This window comes from Mobula hypostoma, chromosome 10, assembly GCF_963921235.1.
Source record: "Mobula hypostoma chromosome 10, sMobHyp1.1, whole genome shotgun sequence".
Classification (NCBI taxonomy): domain Eukaryota; kingdom Metazoa; phylum Chordata; class Chondrichthyes; order Myliobatiformes; family Myliobatidae; genus Mobula; species Mobula hypostoma.
In genome coordinates this window covers 78,273,378-78,300,011 of record NC_086106.1, presented here as the reverse complement: position 1 = coordinate 78,300,011, position 26,634 = coordinate 78,273,378, and the positions used below count along the sequence as shown (strand labels likewise).

The 26,634-nt window shown below is 40.4% G+C and overlaps 1 protein-coding gene across 2 annotated transcripts in view; it reads left to right on the top strand.

Moving 5' to 3' along the window:
* The first annotated feature begins 3,361 nt into the window (after positions 1–3,361).
* Positions 3,362–26,634, top strand: part of f8 (coagulation factor VIII, procoagulant component) — a 79,539-nt gene continuing 56,266 nt past the window's right edge. The window contains exons 1-8 of one of the 2 annotated variants that reach the window (XR_010019515.1): positions 3,362–3,691; positions 4,732–4,835; positions 10,123–10,245; positions 14,679–14,891; positions 15,232–15,414; positions 18,887–19,108; positions 21,302–21,572; positions 22,405–22,585. Coding sequence is in view for 1 of the 2 variants with exons in the window: in XM_063060670.1 (XP_062916740.1) it covers positions 3,540–3,691; positions 4,732–4,835; positions 10,123–10,245; positions 14,679–14,891; positions 15,232–15,414; positions 18,887–19,108; positions 21,302–21,572; positions 22,405–22,585 (1,449 nt within the window). In the remaining variant the exon portion in view is untranslated. The remainder of the gene's footprint in view (positions 3,692–4,731; positions 4,836–10,122; positions 10,246–14,678; positions 14,892–15,231; positions 15,415–18,886; positions 19,109–21,301; positions 21,573–22,404; positions 22,586–26,634) is intronic. The other variant, XM_063060670.1, reaches the window with a different exon arrangement.

Below are 26,634 nucleotides of genomic sequence, written 5' to 3'. Positions count from 1 at the left end.
CCCTCCTGCCATCCCACCAGGGATAGGGTTCCTCTTGTCCTCACGTACCACACCACCAGCCTCCGCGTCTATCACGTAATTCTCCATAACTTCTGCCATCTCCAATGGGATCCCACCTCCAAGCACATCTTTCCCTTCTCCCCCACTTTCTGCTTTCTGCAGGGATTGCTCCCTACGTAACTCCCTTGTCCATTCATCCCTCCCCACTGACCTCCCTCCTGGCACTTATCCTTGCAAGCGGAACAAATGCTACACCTGGCCCTACACCTCCTCCCTCACTGGCATTCAGGGCTCCAAACAGTTCTTCCAGGTAAGGCAACATTTCACCTGTGAGTCTGTTGGGGTCATCTACTGTATCGGGTGTTCCCAGTGTGGCCTCCTGTATATCGATGATACCCAACGTAGATTGGGAGACCGCTTTGCCAAGTATCTATGCTCCGTCCACCAGAAAAAGTGGAATCTCCCACTGGCCACCCATTTTAATTCCACTTCCTATTCCCATTCCGGCATGTTAGTCCATGACCTCCCCTACTGGCAAGATGAAGCCACACTGAGGTTGGAGGAGCAACACCTTATATTCCATCTGGGTAGCCTCCAATCTGATGGCATGAACATTGATTTCTCAAACTTCTGGTAATGCCCCTCACTTTCACCATTCTCCATTCCCATTTCCTTCTCTCACCTCATCTCCTTACCTGCCCATCACCTCCCTCTGGTGCTCCTCCCCATCACCTCCTTCTGGTGCTCCTTCCCTTCCCTTTCTTCCATGGCCTTCTGTCCTCTCCTATCAGATTCCCCCTTCTCCAGCCATGTAACTCTTTCACTAATCAATTTCCCAGCTCTTTACTTCACCACACCCCCTCCAGGTTTCACTTATCACCTTGTGTTTCTCCCTCCCCTCCCCCGCCACCCGGCCTTACTCAGATTCCTTATCTCTTCTTTCTCCAGTCCTGATGAAAAGTCTGGGCCCAAAAAGTTGACTGTACTCTTTTCCATAGATGCCCCCATAGTTGCGTTCCTACAACTAGTAAATAAAAAATACGAGCCCATAGTCTAGACTTAGAGGACTGCAAAATTACATTGCCTAAATATTAGAATTACATTGTAAATTGATGTTAATATAATTTATTTAGTTTCTCTATTTGTCACTTAATCAATTCTAGTTTATAAATTCTTGTTCTCTCACTCAGTAATTAATTGATGAGATTAATTTATCTAATGCAGTAATCTCCTTACAAGGTCCACAGGAGAATATATTAATGTTCATTACCGACAAGGTGTTAATTGTCTCCTTCACTGATAATTTATTCCCATTAATATTGATCCCTATTCTTAAGTATGTAACAAAAATGTATTTTACATAACTATCAGTACATTTCAATTTAGAAAGCAAAGCCATTAACATGTGTATCATGAGAAACATCCCCATTTGACCTAGTGTCTTTAGTGGGTTTAGATTTTGGAAATTAAAATGCAAGGCCATTACTGTATTACATGAATTTACCCACCCATTGTTCAAAATACAACCAGGGTACATGCAGGGATAAATTTTTCCTCATCACATTTCTCTTCGGCCTTTCCTAAAATCATTATTTTCTAGCTTTACCTCACCATGATTGATTGAACTAACCAGATTTCTTATCTGAATTTCAGCCATTTTCATGTATTTAGAAGAGCAATTTTATTGTCATTGGCCTTTGTCACAGATTTTGATCAGCAATTTGAATCGATCCCTCCTTTGGCAAATTTCTGTGTGAAATGGAACCAGATTGCTTCACCTCAAGACAACTTTTCTCATGTATTCCTGCTGCTGCTAAGGCCACCTGTTTCAATTTTCTCACCATCATCAACTACACCTTTGCCTCAGCTCTTCCCTTGCTGAAGCTATCAATACAAGATGGTTATATTTCAACTAGTTTATTCCAATCCTTGACAATTTCCATTTTCTTACTCTCAGTCAGCTTGAATCCACCCACGCTGACCTGTATTGGATAAGCAATATTTTGTTTTTTTAAATTCTCATCTTTGATTTCAAATTCCTCCATGCATTCTCCTCTCCCTCTCTCTGATACCTCTTATAGTTGTGTAACGTTCTGACAACTTGCACTCTATGAGTTCTGTTCCCTTGAAGATCTCTGAATGTAATTATCTGGAATTCTCCCCCAAAAATCCCTCCACTAGTCATTTTACGTAAAGCCAATCTCTTTGACAAAGCATTTGGCCATTTGTGCCAAAGCCTCCTTACATGTTTCACTATCAGATAACGTTTGGAAATGCTCCTCTGCTTGTGATATTTAGGTACAATAAAGTCCATGCATTACTGATGACTGCAAAATCAAATTTGTTTTCATAGGGTGTTAGGTAGTGACTTTACACTATAATTTTACAAGTATATACAAGAACTGTTAAACAGCTGAGATTTGCATTTGGAACAGTACTATAGTAATTTTTGCAAACACATGAACTTTATTTCTCTCCAAAGAGTACAGTTAATGCTACTTGATCCACAGAGCATTTTCTGCTTTGTTTCAGAATGTTTCCATTTATTATCAGATCTTATTAATATTGGAGATTAAGGGAGCTAGGGCTTTACTCTTTGGAGAGAAGGAGGATGAGAGGAGACATGATAGAGGTGTACAAGATAATAAGAGGAATAGATAGAGTGGATAGCCAGCGCCTCTTCCCCAGGGCACCACTGCTCAACACAAGAGGACATGGCTTTAAGGTAAGGGGTGGGAAGTTCAAGGGGGATATTAGAGGAAGGTTTTTTACTCAGAGAGTGGTTGGTGCGTGGAATGCACTGCCTGAGTCAGTGGTGGAGGCAGATACACGAGTGAAGTTTAAGAGACTACTAGACAGGTATATGGAGGAATCTAAGGTGGGGGCTTATATGGCAGGCAGGGTTTGAGGGTCAGCACAACATTGTGGGCCGAAGGGCCTGTACTGTGCTGTACTATTCTATGTTCTATGTTCTATGTTCTGTGTTCTATGAAACACTAAAATGAAGTCTTCATAAAGAGACAATGAAGGCAAAACATATGCTGGAGACCTTCATGATATTAGTTGGAAAGCAAAATACCATGAGTCAAATTTTCTTAAAGCCAACCCCTTTAACCAAGCTTTTAGGCATCTGCTCCACAATCTCATACTGTGTTTCACTATCAAATAACATTCAAAAACACTCCTGATTTTATTCTCCACACTTTACCACAGCACAAGTGTACTTGCAATTTTAGACAATATATTGTGAGAAATGTACAACATCAGTTTAAATTCCTTATTGTTTAAGTCAAATCCAGTGTATTACTTTTAATTACAAAATGTAATATACTTATTTTGAACCAATGCCAAAATGCTGACCCAGTGTTCCTTAAGAGTTCCTGTCATTAACTGGTCTTCCTGGTGTTGTTTTGCTTTCTTCAAAAAAGGAGTTTAGCTTTCCGTAACCCATCCTAAATTCAATCGGCCGTGTTTGTAGACGGCAGGGAACCTGCAGTACTCACGGGACCATTTTGCAGGCATCAATTACCAAATGCAGAATGAAGGCACTGGCTTTCTATATGTTTTTAGTCTCTTGCCTGGTCAAAGACTCCTCAATGATAATTAGGAAGCACTACATTGCAGCAATGGAGTTTAACTGGGATTACAGGAGCAGCAATCTCCTATCATGGCTTGGAATTGGAAATATGAGGTAATCGATAAAATTTGTTTTCATGTGATTTTAATATGCTGTACCTATTACAATAGTGCCCAATACCACAGAACTACTACTTTAGATGGCAGTTGTCATTGTATTTAGAATTCTTCCCTCAGAGTTTAGGAATAGAATAAGAATAGTTCAATTTACAAATTGACGTTCTTTTTATATCCTTCCTCCCTTTACTGTTCTGTATAATTTATATTCTGTGTTTTGTCTGTACCTATGTGCCTGTGATGATGTTGCAAGTTTTTCGTTGTACCTGCAGTATACCTCACGCTAGTTGTGCATATGACAATAAACTTGACTTGACTTGACCTGACTTCATAACTTTTTACCGCAAGTGCTGTATTTTCTGTTCTGCCCATCCAAGGAGTGCTCGATAGGACAGTAAATTATTATATTAATTACTTAACCCATGCTCATACATCCCTCAATATTGTAGTAAATTGTTTGCTACACAGTCTATCCACAGGTAACAAAATGTGTTCTATTTTTACAGACGTTCACCTATCACCTTGTGTTTCATTTTGTTCATCAGTCGGAAAATACACAATAATTGCTCTAAATCATAACTATACCTCCACATATCATAATGAATGGCATCAAAAGCATATAATACTAATAATAAAGAAAGATAGTAGCTATTAAGGCAGGACAGAGTGAGGAAACTTGCTCTGATATTTGTAGGAATGAATGTATATACATCAAATTTTTGAATTTAATATTATGGAAGCGCTTTCATATGTAAGGGGTGTTCATAAGTCATGGCCTGTATCTAAGTATTGTTTTCTTAAAAGGCATGAAACAGCAGGTGAAACGCAGTTCCACAATCATACCATGAGCCCTGATAATGGTCAACCAACTGCGCGGAGAGACACATCAGGAAAGAAAATCTGACTGAAATGCCTATTCTATCTGTTTGGCTTTGAGGAGTTGTTTTTAGAGTCAGAGGTTTATCAGAAGTAATGAAGAATGCAGGATTACCAAACAAAGGATAAAGTAAATGAACGCTTACATTTGTTTTTATACAGACAAAAATTTACAACCAGATCCTTTCCTCAGTACAGAAAGGCTGTTTTTGTGGAATTCAAAGATTCTTCATTTCTCACACCGGAAGCAAAGCCCCTGTGGATGGGTAAGAAATATGTTTTCACTATAGGCCCAAGTACTTGTGGTACAACTCATTTGAAGAATCGTGCCTTTTCCTTTGATGGGCTTTTGTGTGCTACATTTTATACTGATTGCTAGAGGGTATAACTCCAAGCTCAGACCCATCCACCCTCTGATTTCTCACTCTGCTGTCATGGAATCATGCTTAAAAGTATAAATACTGGCAAGTTACATACATCAAACACATCATTTTTTATATTTATTTCATTTGAATTAAATTTATCTTCTTAACTAAAATATAGAAAGTGAAGAAAACCCATTTTATATTTCTTCTGATTTAGAAAAGGTTAATGTAAATAATTACAATGTAACAGCTACAGTGGTACTAGAAAGTTTGTGAACCCTGTAGAATTTTCTCTATTTTTGCATAAATATGACCTAAAATGTGATCAGATCTTCACAGAAGTTGTAAAACTAGATAAAGAGAACCCAATTAAATAAATAACACAAAAACATTATACTTGCTTATTTATTTATTGAGAAAAATGATCCAATATTACATGTATTTGTCAGAAAAATATATGTGAACCTTTGCTTTCAGTAACTGGTGTGACCCCCTTGTACAGCAATAACTTCAACCAAATGTTTCTGGTAACTGTTGATCAGTCCTGCACATGGGCTTGGAGGAATTTTAGGCCATTCCTCCTTACAAAACTGCTTCAACTCTGGGACGTCGGTAGGCTTCCTTGCATGTACTGCTTGCTTCAGTTCCTTCTACAACACTTCTATAGGATTAAGGTCAGGATTTTGACACGACCATTCCAAATGACAAATTTTCTTCTTTTTAGACCATTCTGTTGTTGCTTTACTCTTGTCTTTTGGATCATTGTCTTGTTGCATTATCCAACTTTTATTAAGCTTCAGGTGACAGGCCGCTACCCAGACATTCTCCTGTAAAATGTCTTGATACAATTTTGAATTCATTGTTCCCTCAACAATTGCGAGCTGTTCAGGCCCTGAGGCAGCAAAGCAGTCCCAAATCATAGTGCTCCTTCCACCATGCTTCACAGTTGGAGTGAGGTTTTGGTGTTGGTTTGCAGTGCCTTCTTTCCTCCAAACATAGCAATCTGCATTTCAAAGGTTTAAAGGTCAAATTTAATGTCAGAGAAATATATACAATATACATCCTGAAATGCTTTTTCTTCGCAAACATCCACGAAAACAGAGAAGTGCCCAAAAAGAATGAATGACAGTTAAATGTGAGAACTCCAAAGTACCTCCCCATCTCCTCCCTCCCATGTGTAAGTGGCAGCAAGCAATGACACCCCCCCCAGCAAAAAAAAACGTGCATCGGTACCATCACCAAGCCCAAGCGTGTGCTTAGCAATAGCAAAGACACAGATCAAAGTTACCCCGGAGGCTTCGCATTTCATCTGAAATTCGACAAACCACACGTTCTCTCTCTCCCTGGCAAGGGAGAGGGAGGTGTCCCTCATTTTCACATCGAGCGGGAGACATAACAACAACCCGCTGGTTTACAATGTTAAAAGTCTGTTTCATTACTTTTTTCGAACTCTGTGTCCAAAGTTCGCAAATTCCTCGGGTCTTTGGGACCACAGCAAAAGATTTTCCAGCCTCCCGACAACACACGAGTCTCCTGCCGTGACACCGACCCTTGATCCGCCATCTCCAGAGCCCTGAGGTCTTAGGCTTCCAAATACGAGCGAGACTCTCAGGCCAAACCCTTAGCATGTCAAATAACGGCCAGTCGTGGACCCCTGAGAACGGTTCCCATTCCCTCAAAGAACCGAAGCCTATGTGTCACTCCAGGTCAGGGTCTTCAAAAGAACCCTGAAAGGGAAAAATAAAGATATTAAAGTAGGAATAGAGCTGTTTCCGAAGATGCAAACAAAGGAGTCGCCGTTAGGCGCCATCACCTTTCTGCCAAAAAATTCAACTTTTGTCTCATTTGTCCACAGAACATTGTCCCAGAAGTGTAGAACATCCAGGTGGTCTTTTGCAAACATGGGACATGCAGCAATTTTTTTATTTGAAGAGCAGTAGTTTCCTCTGTGGTGTCCTTCCGAGAACGTCATTCTTGTTCAGTGATTTTCTTATAGTGGACATATGAACAGAGAGATTAGCAAGTACTAGAGATTTCTGCAGGTCTTTTGCTGTTACCCTTGGGTTATTTTTCACCTCCTTCAATATTGCACATTGTGTTCTTCGTGTGATCTTTGTAGGCTGCCCACTCCTAGGAAAAGTAGCTATAGTACTGAGTTTCCTCCATCCTTAAACAATTTCTTTCACTGTGGACTGATAAACTCTTAAGTCTTTAGAAATGCTTTTGTAGTCTTTTCCAGCTTCATGCATCTCTACAATTCTTCTAAGGTCCTCTGAAAAGTTGTTTTGATCAGGGCATGGTGCACATAAGCAGATTTTTCTTGAGAAGAGCAGGCTCTGTCAGTAACCTGACTTTGTGTGTCTTTTTTTATAGGGCAGGGCACCTCTGCAACCCACACCTCCAATCTCATCTCATTGATTGGAATATGTGACTCCAAATAGCTTTTTTAGAAGGCATTACCCCAGAAGTTCACATACTTTTTCCAACCAATACATGTAATATTGGATCATTTTTCTCAATAAATAAATGAACAAGTATATTGTTTAAAAACGCAAACATGAGGAAATCTGCAGATGCTGGAAATTCAAGCAACACACACAAAAAATGCTGGTGAACGCAGCAGGCCAGGCAGCATCTATAGACAGAGGTACAGTCGATGTTTCGACCCTTCGTCAGGACTCAGACAAAGGGTCTCGGCCTGAAACATCGACTGTACCTCTTCCTATAGATGCTGCCTGGCCTACTGCGTTCACCAGCATATTATATGTGTGTTGCAAGTATAATTTTTTTGTGTTATTTATTTAATTGGGTTCTCTTTATCTAGTTTTAGAACTTGTGTGAAGATCTGATCACATTTTAGGCCATATTTATGCAGAAATAGAGAAAAATCTACAGGTTTCACAAACTGTCCAGCACCGATGTTTAATACAATATCACTCTAAGGCATAAAGAAAACTTTGATTCCAGTTTAGCATATTTTTGTTTTTACAGAATTCTCTTTACTGTTTTGGTTTGATGCATTTATTGTCTTCTTCCCCACCTCCCCACATCACCAACCCTGATCACTGCCGTTTACACATTAAAGTTGAATAGATTTATCTAAATTTCGTAAACACTGAGCGTAACTTTCCTTCCAGTGTTTCCCACAATTCCTCTCACTCGTGGAAAAATGTCTGTGGTTACCACATCAGCTTCCTTACACATGTTTGACACAAGTAGCTGAGCTGAGAATACCAAACTGATATTGCTATACTGTAGTCAGAGGTACAAGCCAGACTTCTCTGCCGTTTGTAGGCTTCACAGAGTCTGCTCCTTTGCATTGATTCTCAATTTGGTTACAGAGTTTGCTATATAACTGGGTGGGGGGGTGGTGCCAGGTTGTGTGTGTGTGTGTGTGTGTGTGTGTGTGTGTGTGTGTGCAAGTAAGTTCATTCTTACACACAATGAAACATTGCCTTAGTGTGCTGAAATGTGTAATATAAACAGAACGTGATCTGAAATATTCAGTAGGTCAGGCAGCATCAGTGGAGAGAAGAACAGAGTTAGTTTCATTACAGAAATCCATGTAGTCCCGACCCATTACTTGCATTTAGAAATCTCCACCGAAGCTGACTCCAGTGTAACCTTGCATTGTTTCTCAGTATTTGGTTCAAGCTGACTCCCAAGTTGTCAAGGAAGCTACTGCCAAGCAAAATAAAGTCTTGTACAATTCAGTTAGTTACCATTTCAATCCATCAGATGAAAATGTTTCCTCTCAGAGCAGTCATAGAAAACAATCTAACAAAGAAACAAAAATGCTGTATTTGTTTTGGTCTTTGCTGAAAGTTCATAATGTTAACTGTGTTTTTGTTGATCGTTATTTATGTACTGCTGCCTAGAATTTATGTTTGAACCCTTTTATTTCCTCTCAGTTTTTGACCCTTACCCCATCACCTCCCACCAAATAGCCCCTGCAGTATGGTTTCCCTGTGCAACAATACCTTGCTTGACTGGCCAATCTCCAAATTTAGGCAGCAGTTATCTCTAGTCTCATAAAACAGAATGGATAATACAGAAGATCCCACAACCACTTAGACACACAGGAGTGGTCACCGAATATGAGTCAGGAGTGGAAATTATCTATCCACTAGTTTTGAGGAAACTTGAGATGCTCAAGCTGATACACTGGCTGACATTTGCTTGTTCAGAAGCAAATAATTTTATGAAATATGAAGTATTTCAGTTTGAAAATAGCAGTACACTAAGGTATCAGAATCATAATGTAATGTCTAGAAATAATAGAAGATAAGCTAATTTTCTCTGGAAGTTTTAGGTTTCATTTTTATTGCAATTGATCTATCATCACTGAAATGAAAAATGTATGCAAAAATGTCTTTCTCCTTGTCTGGTCTCTGGGTTACCTCCAAGATCCCTTATGAACCTTAGTCAAAACAGTAGACAGAAAAGATCCAGGTTGCACCCCTGTTTCTCCCATCAAGTGAAGTGTTAATATGCAGTACACCGAAGTGACTGGTGTCTCATAGGTTTGAGCCAAATGGACTGTCACTGCCTGAATTTTGAGAAGTAATCTCCCTTTGCCTTGAACTTAGACAATAAATCTATCATCCTGCATTTCCCCAGCTCCTTGCTGTTCCTGCAAATGATGAACAATTTTTCAAATAGCTACTGATCATATTCCAAAGGGAAGTTTTGAGGCAGAAAAATTAAATGACAATATATGGCAAATTCCCTTTGAAAATACAAGTATGACTTCAGAAATAAAGTCAGTTATTTTGGGTATTTGGAATGTACTTCACACCATTTCTAATTTTGCGTTGTTTACCTCTCTGGTTTTCTGATATCTTGATCCTTTGGGATGGCTCTTTTCTAGCAATACCAAGAGTTCATTTGACGTTAATTCTTTTAGTTGAAGCTCACAGGTAAATATTTGCCATATTAAAAGGTTTTCTTAGAGGGACTAAATGGTAAAACAGGGTCCTTTCTGTGTGCTGTTTTGACTCATGTTCATAAAGGGTATTGAATGCAATCTAGTGACCTGACAAAGCAAAGTAAATTGAAGTAATGTAGAAATTTTTCTCAGCATTCAGTAATTGTGAGGTGTTTGATTAAATTCTTACTATTCCGATAATGCTTCTTATTGTTCTGCTATAATACAAGCAAGTGGTTGTCATATTATTGTATTTTCTAGGGATTCTTGGTCCTACCATTCGAGCAGAAGTTAATGACAAAGTTGTAATCCACTTTAAGAATCTAGCATCACGGCCTTACAGCATTCATCCATTTGGGATCTCCTATTGGAAGATGTCTGAAGGTGAATCCAATTTTAGTTATGTGTTGAGATAATTGTCCTCTAATAGCACAAAGTATAAAAGAGGGTAAAAATAGTTCCCAGCAAAACCTACTGCTAGCATTTCAAGTATGATCAATCACCTTGGTCTGGAGTATGAATATTTGCATAATTTCAGATAGTACTTTATTTTATTATTTTTTACAACATAAAATGCTTTTTTCCACTTTAAATTTCTGGATATAGTGTTGAAGATTCTTATTCTAGGTATGATCATTCACCGTATGCCTCATCTGAAGATAAGTGATGAAAAAAAAGAACCAACTTAAAAGTTAATAAAGTCATAATGAGGTCCTTCTGAGCTACATTGTAAAGAATACAACAGCCTTTCACTGTATCATTTGAACTCCATCTAAAATGGACTCCATTTGTTAAGATTAACATAAAGGCTTCAGCCAATATATTCTTCACGTGAAATCCAGACAGGAGGTTTTGATTATGCAAGGCACCATTCCCCTAGGCTAACATTAAAGGCCACAACTGGAGATTGGCTCAATAGTTTACACCTTGTTGAAGAGTCTAGTATGCCATGCCCTTCACAATTTCTTAAGGAAAAATCGCTAATTTTAAAATGGCAAAACTCTGATGATCCACCTAATCATGTTTGGGGGTGTTAGTTGAAAGTGAAAGTCTATTCACAATGAGTTAATAGGTCGCTCTCCAAGTGGTACCATGACACCTTTCACAACCACAAATGATTGCAACAAACAAGGTGGCTACACCTTAAAGTTCCATCTAACATCGTATTCCTTGTTATGAAATGATCGTATTCATGTTTTGGAGTGGATTTTTTGAGAGCACAATCCTCTGAGCCTGAACTAGGCTCTCATTGTGCAGAAGTAACTTCAATGCGATGACTAAATAAATATCTTAATCAATTTAATAACAAAATGTACATATCTAAAACTGTGCATAATTTCTCACAAGGAACCAAGGAAACTTCCATTTTCCCCTCAGCAGAGTTGTCAACAGGTTTAAGATAAGGAGTAAGATATCTGAAGGGGTCAAGAAGAAGAATTTTTTTCACCCTGGGGCTGGTTGAAATCTGGAACACATTACCGGAGGATATGGTGAAGGTAGAAACTCCCACAAATTCAAAGAGTATTTAATGAGCACTTGAAATGACATTGCATAAGATTGATGGCTGGAAGCTGGAAAATGGGATTAGTATAGACATGAGAGATTCTGCAGATGCTGGAAATCCAGAGTAATACATACAAAATTCTGGAGGAACACAGTAGATCAGTAGGTAGCATCTGTGGAATATCAGTTGATATTTTGAGCCGAGACCCTTTATAAGAACTGGAGAGGCAGGAGCAAGAAGCTGAGGGGAGTGCAAAGGAGTACAAGGTGATAGGTGAAGCCGGGTGAGTGGGGGAGGGGAGGGATAGATGGAAAAGGTAAAGAAGAAGGAGTTTGGGAGGACTCATGGAGAGAAGCATTTAGTTACCTCGCCCCACTCTCAGCTTTTTCTGCAAGGAAAATACATCTTTACCTTCCCTCACTCTCTGCTTTCTGCAGGGCTCGCTCTCTCTGTGATTCCTTTGTTTATTCGTCCCTCCTCACTAATCTCCCTCCTGGCATTTATCCCTGCAAGCAGAAGAAGATCTATGCCTGTCCCTTCACCTCCTCCCTCACCTCTATTCAGGGCTCCAAACGGTCTTTCCAGATGAGACAGCTCTTCACCTGCAAATCCTTTGGGGTCATCTACTGTATCCACTGCTCCCAGTGTAGCCTCCGCTACATCATTGAGACCCGACATAGACAAGGGTGACTGCTTTGTCGAGCATCCTTGTTCCAGGATTTCCTGGTGGCCAATCTTTTTAATTCCAATACTCATTCCCATTCTGGCCTGCTGCCGTGGTGAGGCTACTGTCAGTATGGAGGAGCAACACCTCATATTGCATTTGCATAGCCTCCATCCTGATGGCATCAATGTCAATTTCTCTAACTTTTGATAATCTTTCCCTTTCCCCCTTCTCTCTTTATCCATTCCCCACTCTTGATCCCCTCCTACTTCCCTTCTCCTCACCTGCCTATCACCTCCTCCTTCCCTTTCTCCCGAGGTTCGCTCTCCTCTCCTACCACTTCTTCTTCAACCCTTTACCTTTACTACCTGTCACCTTCACCTTCCCCTCCTCCCAGTTCCTTATTCATTTCCATAGATGCTGCCTGACCTGCTCAATTCCTCCAGCAATTTGTATGGGATTAATACAGATATGGCCAGCATGGACACAGAGTGCTGAAGGATTGGCTACCACATTCCATGAGTCTATAGATGAAGAAGCAAGCACAGAGAAACTTTGATTCTCTGTAGTAATATATTAAATCATTGTAAATGAATCCCTGAACAGAGTAAATAACCAAGGACACACTTAGCTCAACAGAGTAAGGACTGTGAGAGTGTGAGAGGAGAGTTTGATGGCTTTAGGCCTGTACTCGCTGGAATTCAGAAGAATAATGAGGGGGCATCTCATTGAAACTTATCGAATGTTGAAGGCCTCAGTAGAGTGGATGTGGAGAGATACTTCCTATAGTGGAGGAGTCTAAGAGAACAGGACACAGCCTCAGAATAGTGGGACGTCCAGTTAGAACAGAGATGAGCAGGAATTTCTTTAGCCAGGGGCTGGTGAATCTGTGGAATTTGTTGCCACAGGTGGCTGTGGAGGCCAAGTTATTGGTTATATTTAAGGCAGAGGTTGATAGATTCTTGGTTAATCAGGGCATGAAATGATACGGGGAAAAGGCAGGAGATTGGGGCTGAGAGGGAAATGGATTCAAAGATTCACTGTATGTTTATTATCAAAGTATGTGTGCAGTATACAACCTTGAGATTTGTCCTCTCCATTGACAGACATAAACCAAAGAAAACTATGGATCTCATTCTAAGGAAAAACATCAACCTTCCCCCCCACCCCCCCACTTTGCAAAAAACAAATCAGCCATAATGAAATGGCAGAGCAGACTTGATGGCCAAATGGCCTAATTCAGCTCTTATATCTTATGGTCTGATGGGCTGCTAGGAAAGGGAATCATGCGGTGAAATGTGTGAAGCCGGAGTACAATGTTGCTGGGCCCATTGAAGCAAATGAATCACAGGAATTGACCAGCTGTTATTGTATTATAGGAATAATGACATAACTATTTATCACAACACTGCTTACTTTCAGATTAAGTGACCTGACAATATGAAAACAATCATTTCCCTTATTATTGTAATATTTAAAAAATCCAAATTTACACATTTCTTAAACAGTTAGAATACAAATATGCGCTAACACTTCTGGGCCAGTAAGAAGCAGATTCATCACAATTGTACACTGCTGAACAATTGGAGCTAATTATTTACCCCTTCCCAGTCCCACAGGAATAAATGGCAATAAAATTCAGTGTTGACAAACCTTGGTTGCAATGATGATGGAAGCTGGACTTATATTCAGATCAAGATTAAAACCAAAAGGAGTTGAAGGAAGATTACCCCATTAAGGCCATACAAAACAAATGGTAGGGCACTTATAAAAACACAGTGTTCAGATCCAAGGATCCCTGTAGGTGAAAAAAATTGGTGAAGAAGGCATACAGGATACTTGCCTTCAAACACCATAACCTAGAATATCAGAGCAGGGAGATTATGGTATAACTTTATAAAACTTAGTGTTTGGTCACAGCTGGAATACTGTGTTTCACTTCTGGTCACCATGTGATAGAAAGGTGCGATTGGTCTGGATATGATGCAGAGGAGATTCACCAGGATGTTGTCTGGAATGGCATATTTCAAGCTATGAGGACAGACAGGGTTTGTTTTCCTTGGAGTGAAGGAAGCTGAGGGGGGATGTGATGGAGGTAGATAAAATCAAGGAAGGGGCATAGACAGGGTAGATTGTAGGAAATATTTCCACATTAAATGGCATAAGCTTAGAATAAGGGACAAGAGATTTAAAGGAGATTTAGGTTCTTAATTTGGAGGTTAACTGGAATCTTAGAAGTACTGCCTGAGGGGTTAGTGGAAGTTAGCATTCTCTCAACATTTATGAAATATCCAAACAACCACAGGAATTACCAAAGCACAGAATGTTATGGACCAAATGTTGATAAATGGGATTAAGTTAAATAGATATATGATAGTTGGCATGAATGTAATGGGCCAATGAGACTGTTTCTGTGTTGTATGTGATTCTGAGGTTACATTTATTTATTTAATAAGTTCACAATATTCAGGAATAATTCTCACTACATTGTGCATGTTGCAAATACTTCAAATTTAAAATGATATTCAACATTTTAATAGTTTGGACACTTTAATGAACATCAGCACCAATTATTACAACTCCTTTGCTTTTCATTTCTCCCAAGCCTTTTTCTTTCTACTGTTACTAATAAAAACATTCTGTATTAAGGAGCGTCATACAATGATCATACTTCCACATATGAAAAGAAAGATGACTTTGTAGCACCCAATGAAGAATACGTATACGTCTGGGACATAAATTGGAACCTTGGTCCAATGAATGATGATGCTAACTGTCTCACCTACGCCTACGCTTCACGTGTGGACCCTGTGAGGGATTTCAACTCAGGTTTAGTTGGAGCAGTCCTTGTGTGTAAGCAAGGTGAGTGTGAGTGATAAGCAGGAGCAGTGTTCACATCGTAAACTGTTTAGCTGTACCTTCCATCGTTCTGAATTATGCTCTACAGTGTACTGTCCATTCTAAAATGTTATTAGATAAAATCGCTTCAGCAAAGATCACTTCTTTTCTCAGAACGAGACAGCTTTAGACTCTATTTCACTGAGTGACAAAACTAAAGTTATTTCTGGATTTATTCTACAGATATTAAAATGCACTAAGATGTTATTTAAAACAATTTTGGTAATTATATGTCACTTATGTAAAATTGAAATACTGCACTTTTAATTTGAAAATAAATATTTAAAAGTTATTATCTCTCTAGGAACTCTAGATCAACTTGGAAAGCAGATTGATCGACAAGAGTTTGTGCTTCTGTTCTCGACCATTGATGAAAGTAAAAGTATGTACCTTGAAACAGATAGAATTAAATATCGGATTTCTGGCGCTCTGAAGAATAAAGGGCTGATGTACACAATTAATGGCTATGTTAATGGTTCCTTACCAGGTGGGTACAAACACCTTCCATCAGCCACTGATGACAGCAGAATTTTGTGATAATAGAGTCAAACACAATTAAGTAAGCAAAGTCCAATGTCCTCTTATCTCTAAGGTGCTGGATATAAAAGTGATGAATAATTTGTCATTTGTTGTACAGACATTTGGCCGGAATATTACCAGTGCACTGCGACTTGGACGCCGTAGCTCTGGAAAAGATATTGACCTTGGCAGGGCTGTGAAACATGATCACCAGGATGTTATTGTTGTTAGGTTGTTTAAATTATGAGTCAGAGATATCCAATGTGAGGATTTGGTGTCCATAGCCACCAATGGTGAAAATCTAAGAGTCTTAATGTGAAAATGGAGAACCATGCAGATATTGCTGGTATGCAGGACTAGAGGAGATTACAGAGTCAAAGAATAATGTGTCTATGAAAGACTTTGAAAACAAGGAAGTGAATTTTAAAATTTAAGCATTGCTCCACCAAGAACTAATATAGTTTAGTAAAGAAACACATACAAAAAATGCTGGTGAACGCATTACAAGGATAAGTGCCGGGAGGGAGATCCCCGCCACCCCACTAGGAATAGGGTTCCCCTTGTCCTCACCTACCACCCCACCAGCTTCTGGGCCCAACAGATAATTCTCCGTAAATTCCGCCACCTCCAACGGGATCCCACCACTAAGCTCATCTTTCCCTCCCCTCACCTGTCTGCTTTCCGCAGGGATCGCTCCCTACGCGACTCTCTTGACCATTCATCCCCCCCATCCCTTCCCACCGATCTCCCTCCCGGCACTTATCTTTGTAAGCGGAACAAGTGCTACACATGCCCTTACACTTCCTCCCTCACCACCATTCAGGGCCCCAGACAGTCCTTCCAGGTGAGGCGATACTTCACCTGTGAGTCGGCTGGGGTGATATACTGCGTCTGGTGCTCCCGATGTGGCCTTCTATATATTGGCGAGACCCGACGCAGACTGGGAGACCGCTTTGCTGAACACCTACGCTCTGTCCGCCAGAGAAAGCAGGATCTCCCAGTGGCTACACATTTTAATTCCACATCCCATTCCCATTCTGACATGTCTATCCACGGCCTCCTCTACTGTAAAGATGAAGCCACACTCAGGTTGGAGGGACAACACTTTACATTCTGTCTGGGTAGCCTCCAACCTGATGGCATAAACATTGACTTCTCTAACTTTCGTTAATGCCCAACTCCCCTTCGTACCCCATTCGTTATTTGTTTGTTTATTTGTTTATTTATTTACTTTTCTTTTTCTCTTTCCTTTTTCTCCCTCTGTCCCTCTCACTCTACTCCTTGCCCATCCTCTGGGCTTCCCCCCTCCCCCTTTCTTTCTCCCTAGGCCTCCCGTCCCATGATCCTCTCCCTTCTCCAGCCTCATATCCCTTTTGCCAATCAACTTTCCAGCTCTTAGTTCCATCCCTCCCCCTCCTGTCTTCTCCTATCATTTCGGATCTCCCCCTCCCACTTTCAAATCTCTTACTATCTCTTCTTTCAGCTAGCCCTGACAAAGGGTCTCGGCCCCAAAATGTCGACTGTACCTCTTCCTATAGATGCTGCCTGGCCTGCTGCGTTCACCATTTTTTGTGTGTGTTGTTTGAAATTCCAGCATCTGCAGATTTCCTCATGTTTGCATAGTTTAGTAAAGAGGTGGGTTGATGAATAAAATTTAAATATCAGCAGCAGAGTTTCAGATGAGCTGATGTTTACAAAAGATGAAAATTCAAAAGCTGGCTTTCTGTGCATTGGAAAAGGTGTCAAAATGTTACGAATGTCTCCATTAAGAGCCTGTAGAGAGCCAGATGCTTTGAAGATTGTGGCAACTAGTTACCTTCACAGCCACTGGTAAGGCAGCCCTTGCCCTTCTCTGAAATTGAAGCTGTGGCTTCAGCAATGGTGTACAGTACATAGAGAGATACAGAACTCTCAGATACTTGTTGTCACTGAGAGTCATTTAGAGAATTTCTCCCTGGAAGTGCTGGATGGGAGTGGCTTTCTTTCAGAACGTCTTCCTCATCCTCCTCATCTTCCTCTTCCTGAAGCCATACTGCAGTTACTTACCTTGGTTTCTCTGAGAGCACCTCCCAAACTCGTGGCCTCTATCACCAAGCATGGCATGGGGAGCAGAGCATGGGAACACCACAGCTGTAAGCTCTCCTTAAAGTCACACATCACCTTAACTTAAAAATTTATTGCAGTTCGAATCTGGAAACTCTACCAAAATAATATTATGGGGGTTTCTTTACAAGAAGGGTAATAGTAGTTAAAGAAAATGGCTCAGCACTGAGGCAGTAAAGGATGGGCAACAAATATTGGCTTTCATTGTAATGCCCAGTTCAAACATAAATAAAGAACTTGTTCTGATAAATCGGGAATGGAAATCATCCTAGCTGTATTCAACAAGAAAAACCATTTGGAATATCCTGAGTGACTGTTTTATTTTTAGCCTTGAACCTAGAAGCTGCCAGCTCACTCCCTGTGACCTTGAAACAAAATAACTAAGGAAGGCCCCAATCCAGTCCTTGATCCAGAAGAAGGGTCTCAACCCAGAACATCATCTGTGCATTTCCCTCTACAGCTACTGCCTGACCTGCTGAGTTCCTTCAGCAGCTTGTAATTTCGCTCCTCGTTCTAACATCTGCAGTCGCTTTTGTCTCTAGAAATGTCCAGTTTTGTAACAAAGGAAAAATCAACCAATTAGCATATGGGTAGTTGGTGAAGAATTTAAACTGTATCATCGGAGATTTCTTCATGCCATTTTCTAAACAGTTCAGCTGTTTAAACGTAAGAGGGACTATAGTCAGAATTTAGAGTTCTAGAGTAGTAGTGTCCAACTTCTATCAGCATAAAATTGATTGACTTCATAGTCCATGCTACATAGATCAGCCTGCATACCTACGTTTGCTGGTCAGTGAGAGCATCCCACAGTATCAAAAGGATTCCCTGCTTGTTCTGCAGACTCTGGATTCCCAGAGTCCCTCTAGGTCAGAAAAGCATGATACTTTTACACATCATTGCTCAGCATCTATGAAATAGTTGACAGAAAATAGGGATTGTAACCTGGGAAAGATAGGGAGAATTTAGTAAATGCTTTGCCTTGTGGCATGGTTGCTGATTATGGCTGGAAAGCTTTGAAATTTCATGTTATGTTCAGTGCAATTTGACTTGGCTTCACTTGAATTTCAACTTTCAAACTTTCAGCATGGGATCAAAGGTTCAAAGTTCAAACCAAAGTAAATGTATTGTCAAAATACATACATGCCACCATATGTATTTAAAGTTGATGACCCTCTCCATTTCTGATCCCCTGATGAGGACTGGCTCATGGATACTGGTTTCCTCCTCCTGTAGTCAATAATCAGCTCTTTCTGATCTTCTTTAACAATTTGAGTAATTAAATCTTGATATTATAATCTGTCTAGTTCATGCCTGCCAATGTTATCGCTGTTTTTCAGATCTGAATATTTGCAAAAACAAATTTGTCAGCTGGCATTTATTAGCTATGGGCTCTACACCAGACCAGTACTCCATTTACTTTGGTGGATATGGCCTTCTACTGCACGACCACAGAGTTGTCTCCGTTGAACTGGCTCCAACTGCATTTGCAACAGCTGAGATGTTTCCCAGTTATGAGAATAAATGGTTACTGGGCTGTCAAAATCCAAACCATCAACAAGGTAAGAGGAACAGAAAGACCGTGCCATGTTGGCAGTGGCAATCTGTGTAATGTCTGGTCTGAAAAAGAAGGAACCTCGCCACCAGAACCCATTAACACATATGAGGAATTGCCAAGATTATAACTCTCCTTCATGTAAAAAGTACCTTGACTGTGTAATTGCACAGTGCCCCTCTGGTTTGGAGCAATTCAAATGTCATTTAAAATAGCTGAAAAAGATCTTACAGACACACTGACAACACAATGGTATATAGGCAGAAGGAAGAACTTGTGGGAGTCCTTGAATCGACTCCAGTATCTATGAAGTCTTGTGACATGAGGTAAAACTTGGCACGGAAACCCCTCCTTGTCAACCAGCTATCATCTTCCTGAACCTAGTGAATCAGTGCAGCCGCACTGGAAGGAAAGGGGTACAGAGTGTATCTAGGGACTTCAACGTCCATCACCAAATGATATTCGGTAGCATCACCCCTGACTGAACTAACGTGTCCTATGGATATAACTAGCTATCAGATGGAGTCTATAGCAGGAGGTGAGTGAAGAAACACGAGGCATGATCCTATTTCAGCTTGTTCTCACCTATCTGTCTGTGCTAATTGTGGTAGAATCAAAATAAATCTTGGCTATGATAATGCCATTGATTGCCAAAGTGTTCAAATCAAAATAGGTCTCGTCATCCCTGAGGACCTTTCCAAAAACCTTGGTAACGGAAGCCACACATATCCAAATGCAGCAAGAGCTGGACAGCATTCAGGTGTAGGTTGATAGGTGACAGATGCTGTTTGATATTTTCAACAGGAAAGAGTCCAACCACTTTACTTTGGTACTCCAGATATCCTTTGGATCACCACTGATCACAAATTCAACAGGACTAACCATAAAAACATTGTGTCTATACGAGAAAGGAAGAGGCATACTACCTTGCAGTGAGTGGCTCATTATTGGCCTTTCCACAGTCTTAAAGGTACTAGACAGGAGTGGGATGGAATATTCTCCACTTGCCTGGATCAGTGAAGCTCCACCAGCTCTCAAGAAATTAAACACCATCCAGGACAAAGCAGTTTGCTTGATTGATTCCCTGCACATCAACCTGATCTGGAAATGCTGATGCTCCATCATCTCTGGATCTCAATCCTGAAACTCCTTTCCTAATGGTGCTGTGGGACTGCATTCACCAGATCAATCACAACAATCAAGAATCTGGTTCATTACAGTGTCACAGAGGGGTGGACAATAAAAATGGGCCTTGTCAAAGATCCCAGGAAATGAATAGATAAAACAAACCCAGGTATTCTTACCAGTGATTTCACTCAAGCATCATTAAATTAGACAATTCAGGAAATAGAAACATTCTTTAAGGCAGGGAGTTTGTTTCTCTGGCTTTAATACTTTACTAAAAAGGATATAACAGGCCAGTACAAAAGAAACTAATGGGGAAATAAATTCCTGGATCCGGATTATTCAATGTGCTATCTAGAAGTGTCTGGGTTTTATGTTTGACTTCTGAAATTCATTGTTCCATTCATGTTTTTTGAATTCAAGACAGAATTTTGAAAGTGAAGTATATAGCTGCTACATTGCATGTTTAGCAGTTATATCCAAGGACAAATATATCTGGTATTTGGTCAAAATGCCAAACATAAATACATTTGGTCAGAAAATCAGGAAATATTCGATTGTCCAACACTTAGATTTCTCTTTGATGAGTATAATAGAATTTGAATGTGATGGAACTAAATCATTCTTGGAAAATCTAGTTTGTTCACCTAGTGAGAACAGATAAGGGATTGTTTTGCCGGTAAGAGCATACAAAGAAATTGAGGAGAAAATTTTGTGTCAAGCCTCAGACCTGCTTTGTGCTTTCAGCAGGGATTTAGGCATGGTCATGGGCTTAGACCATGTCTGATGCCAACTCTTTTAAGAACAAACACTGAGCCTTGACCTTAGCATTTTAAGATTGTAATTCTTTAAAAGACTTTATATAACCCTTGTGTACAACTGAACAACGTAGGCGAATTGATCTTTATTGAGTTAATAATTATTCTTGGACATTCATATAGCACAGAAATACTGTGTTGTAGGTATGAATCAGATGAAGTTTGCTTAATAGGGATGAGAGAAGGTTTTGTTCGCCCATCAAAGGATATGTGAAATATTTACAGTTTCCATCTTTATTTCCCCTCTGTTGTAACAGCTGGGATGACAGCCTACTTTAATATAGAGGGAATCTGTGAGGATGACATTGCATCCCTTCAGAAAATGGCTGAATCAGAAAAGGCAGAGGATGATTTTAATAATGAAACATATGACGACAAGGAAGACAATGAACAGGACTTTAAGATATCAATTAAATACATGTTACGGACAACTGTTACCAAAAGTAGGTCAATGGAATGGATTTACTTCATTGCTGCTGAGGAGTGTGATTGGGATTATGCTCCAACCATTCCAAGTGATGTGAGCAGGTACAGTCCTTCATGTGTTTTATATATTGATTGATGCATCTAAGGTGCCCAGTGATGTGACATTCTCTGAGGGAGTATTACTATTGGAGTTGAAAGCCAGGAGACACATCTTCTAGAATATTATCCTCAGCAATAGATTATTTTGCAGGAAGTCTTTGAGAGTGTGACAGAGCTTGTGAGTCAGATATACACACTGTTCAACTATGAGCACTGGAGTATCAATGGTCAGAGGAAATGGGAAGCAGCTGATGCTTCCTATTGGTCTATTCAATAAGTACATCCAGATTCAAGATTGTTTAATGTCATATCCAGTACACAAATGTAAAGGAGAATGAAATAATTGTTACTCCAGATCTGATGCAGCACAAAAACAACACAATAATAAAAAAACACAGTGAATGTAAATGCATAAGTTGGCTTATACACATAGGTTGATTGTATGTAAGCCCCATTCTTATTGGTTTTACACATAGGTTGACTGTACGTAAGCCCCATTCCTGTTGGTTATACACATAGGTTGACTGTATGTAAGCCCCATTGCTATTGGTTATACACATACGTTGATTGTATGTAAGCCCCATTCCTATTGGTTACTGCTGCCTCTGTCTCTAGAATTTTTCATTGAGCAAGTTGACAGAAAAAAAAGAATAGTCAACCATATTTGATCTTTGCCACTGAGCAAAGGATGCAATTAAACAAAAGCACCACAGGCAAAGTATTAAACAGAATGAAATTAAATATAAGGAAGTCTAAAGATCAGTGTCTGTGAGTGAAAATACCGCTTGATGTGAAACGTCATGCTATATATTTTCATGTTTCTTCTTACTTTCAGAAATTTAAGAGAAAAATATCTGGAAAAGGGGCCACACCGCATTGGAAAGAAGTATAAAAAAGCTGTTTACATTGAGTATACTGACCATACCTTTACAGTTGTTAAACATAAACCAGATGCAGGGTCATCAAAAGGGATTTTGGGCCCAGTTCTACGTGGAGAAGTTGGAGATCGCTTTAAGGTAGAATGCTGCTATATACTTGGAAAGATTTTACTGGTGGTCAAATGTGTATGGCGTGAAGAGCCCATCAATTATGAATGGGAAAAGAATATTTTTAAATTTGCATTTCTTAGAGATAGAATCTTATTTTTAAGGAATTAACTCAAGGTCATTCTTCTCATGAAAATTCTTTTGTCTACATGAGTTTATCTGCAAGATTTTCTTTCCGTTCCAGATATGAATTTATTTTGGCAGTAGTAGTCTGAAATGTCAATTGATTCGTCAGATAAGATGGCTGTCATTCAAAGAAGTTGTCAAGATACTTCTTATGAATAGATAAAGTTAATTAGCCACAGCTCATCAAAAACACAGCAGCTGATTAATCCCTGTTCTCTGCACCAAATCCAACATCCAGCCTGATGCTTTCATTGTTGCCTAAATTGTATCCGCAGCAAATAAAACTGCAGGATCACCATTAGCTATCAAAGTACTTAGCATTAACACCCATTATCTTACTGGCTTATTTACAGTAAATGCCTGTATAAATGATTAAACAGGCATGAGACCTAGGTCCACTCTTTAACCGCTGTCTTCCCTAGTAGTGCAGCCACACAGTTCCCCTTTGTGGCAGTACTTGCATTAGAGATATTAGAGGTATCTCACACAGCTCTTGGATCTCCATAGTAGCTAAAATCCCATGCCCTTGCCCTCATCCTCACCTCCATAGCTGGAGGTTGACTGGCCTGTATGTGGAGTGTAATTGGCTTACACTTAATAACTTAGTCAATTTATCAGCATTGGTGTGAGCATTGATTAGGGATAACAACAACACAGGTATGCTGTTGAAAGAGGTTAAAGTTTCATTGCATGACTCCCATTGTTACCAATATTCCGACTGTGATGTGCGAGGAAGAGCAGACTTCGGGGCACCTGTGAACCAATAGTTCTTATCTCATTGGTTTTTGAATCAGGCTTGGGGGTAAAGAACTTACCCAGAGCCGAATGTTCTGAGCATGCCCATGGTTGAGAGCTCATTATTGAGTGCAGTAGGTGTACCTTCATATAACTCATTGTGATGAATAACATACAAACAATTCCTCGCTGTAGAACTCTAATATATTCAGACCCATTACTACAGGGATGAATGTACACAGAAAGGACAAGGTCTTAGCCTTTCACTTTCATCACTCTCTAACTGAAGGACTTTCACCTTATCTCTGTCCTAAGTGCCGTACTCCATCGTCTGAGACTGTAAAGCCTGGTTCTAGACAGCCACCATCCACCTTCACCTCCCCAGGCAGAAGAAAAACCCTCCTGAGATCCTGGCATTCTTCTAAACTCTATTCCAATCATCTCAATCTCCCCTGTACTGTACTACAATCATGGTACCCAAGGAAGCAGTCCAGTAAACCTTCATTGCATTCCCTCAATGGCAAACACTTCAGATGTGCTCTCAATAAGGCTCTTAATATTTGTAGTTCGAGATCTTTGCTTCTGTACTCCAAGCCTCTTACAGTGAAGGCCAACATGCTGCTTGCCTTTTTAAATGCTTGTTGTTTATAGATGTTTGCTTTTGGTGATGGCTTATGGCCCAAGTACAGAAGGAGAAACACAGAAGTGGTTGAAGAGTTGACCGATTTTCAGTAAGAAACAGAATCAAAATTAGGTTTAATATCACCGGCATATGTCATGAAATGTGTTAACTTTGTGGTGAAAGTAATTATATTTATGTATATTAAGTAGTTAAGTCAAAATAAGTAGTGGAAAAACAGAAATAAGTTTCAAAAAGTAGTGAGGGATGAGAGAAGGTTTTGGTTGCCCTCGGTGCAGGTCCAGGAGTTGGTGAGCTGACTCCTGACCACATACTGGAAGATCAAACACTCTCTTGAACTCAACCATGAATTGTTTGAAGGACTGGGCTGTGGGGAACCTTGCTGAACAGGCTAAGTGGGTGCCTATCTAAGAGATTCACCATATAAGCCAGCTTACATGCATCATCACTGAATTGACTTGGCTGGGCTTGGAAATTCACCTCACATTGGGTAATAAAGTTCCTGCATCCTCCAGGTTTTACCAGAGTATCTGCCTGCTGGTGAAATACTTGGCTCTGATCCAGAAACTGCTCAGGGAATTGAGGAGTCAGTGGCTGAGGCTGATGAGACTGTTGCGAAGGAAAATGTGGGAGATGCCGGGAGTGGGACTGTCCTGGCTGAAGGCTGCTGCTGCTGAATTGTGACAGAGAGAGGGGTAATGGCTGCCTCCTGATTCTGGCTGTCGGCAGTGAGTTGCTGAACCATTGCTGTGGGTGCTGACATCTGTTCGTTGTGTTTGGATTGGGCTTGCTGGTCTGTAAACAATTGTTGTACTGTGTGCAAACAAGAGAAAATCCGCAGATGGCTGGAAATTGGAGCAACACACATAAAAAGCTGGAGGAACTCAGCAGGCCAGGCAGCATCTATGGGGAAAAAAAAGTATAGTTGACGTTTCAGGCCGAAACCCTTCATTTCATTTCAGCGAAGCGAGACCCCATTGACTTTAACTTCTCCTCCATCTGAGCAATGAACTTTGGTTTGGACGGGGCTTGCTACTCTGCGAGTAGCTGTCGCACCATACAAGCCACATCAGCCAAATCAGCCTCTACTGACCTTAGCTTCTCTCCTGTTTGCCCAATGGAATTCAGGGGCGCGATCAGCCGTTCTCTCTCCACTCAGGCCATCTTAGTGGGTAAGACTTGCTGACACAAATGTGTGGTTATGGTCCAGGAGACACAGAGCCGGTGAACAGTTCACTGACTTTTAATAACTTTGCAGAATTAAAGGAAAAACTATAAATGCTAGGCCAACAGAGCCATTAGCAAAATCTCTCAAACTGAAAGCTAATGTCAACGCCGCAGCTAGGAAGCAGTGCCTAAATATTAAAAGAATACTGCTCCTTTACAGCGTCATTCCTAAACAGTGGCTTTCTTTTCCGGAGCAAGGATGATCTTAAGTAGGGAATGTCGACATTGCTGTGCTTTTGGTCAAATCTTGACAAGACTGGAATGAGAAGGGTGTTAAATACCACCACACTGAAGCACTGATTGACTGGAACGTGCGTGGTTGCCAAACCTATTCCGTGTCCCACCTGGAAGGCTGCACAGACCCCACAGCAGAGTCTCTGGTTGCAACTGATGACTGACCTACAAGGACACCTGATCCTTTCAAACATTCAGATTTCCCAACATATCACCATTGAAGTAACACGTTGACTTTTTGTTTCTCACTCTATGTCCATGTAATTCTGCATCTGTCATGTACTTGCCACTCATCTTGCAGTTCAGTGCAGCCCTTCGCTAACCACAATTGCATACAGTTTTGTGTTGGTGGCAGACTGATTCCCTCATCCAAATCACTGATATAAATTGTGACTAGTAGATCCCAAGTACTAGTCCCCACTGTTGCTACAAGTCATTCTCTGCCAATTCAGTAAGACCCATTTGTTCCACAGATGCATTGCCAGTTCCCACAATTGGCAGCATGGAAGCCAGCACATACAATCTTTGCAGCTAGCCCTTAAAGGAATATATTACAATACAAGCAACACTTCTCTGGCTGCAGGGGAATGTTGTTATTTAATTAAGAGATGCTGCAATGATGGGAGGAGACATAAGAGTGCTCGCATGGTGAGTGGGACCTGGATGATTCAAAACACATTCAGTGACATCCACAGCATGCTTTGGGAGAGTATTTCACATTCACCACTCTCTAACTGAAGGAATTTCTCCTCATCCCTGGCTTAAGTAGGTTAATGGGAGCATTAAGAGTAAAGATCTTGTGAGTTTCAGGAGGGTGTGAACTAGAGCCATGGTGGGTTTAAAGTAAATTTGGTTACAGGACCATGGTGGGTTCAAAGGGACACAAAAGGTGGAACATTAGAGATTGGGCTAACGAGCCAGAGTCCCAGCCAACAAGATTCACAATCAATAGTTGATATTTTACTGTATGTTTGTGTATCTATAGTTTATATTATTTCTTATGACATAGGAAGCTATTCATCTCCACTGGATTCATGTCAGCTCCCAGAGCAATCCC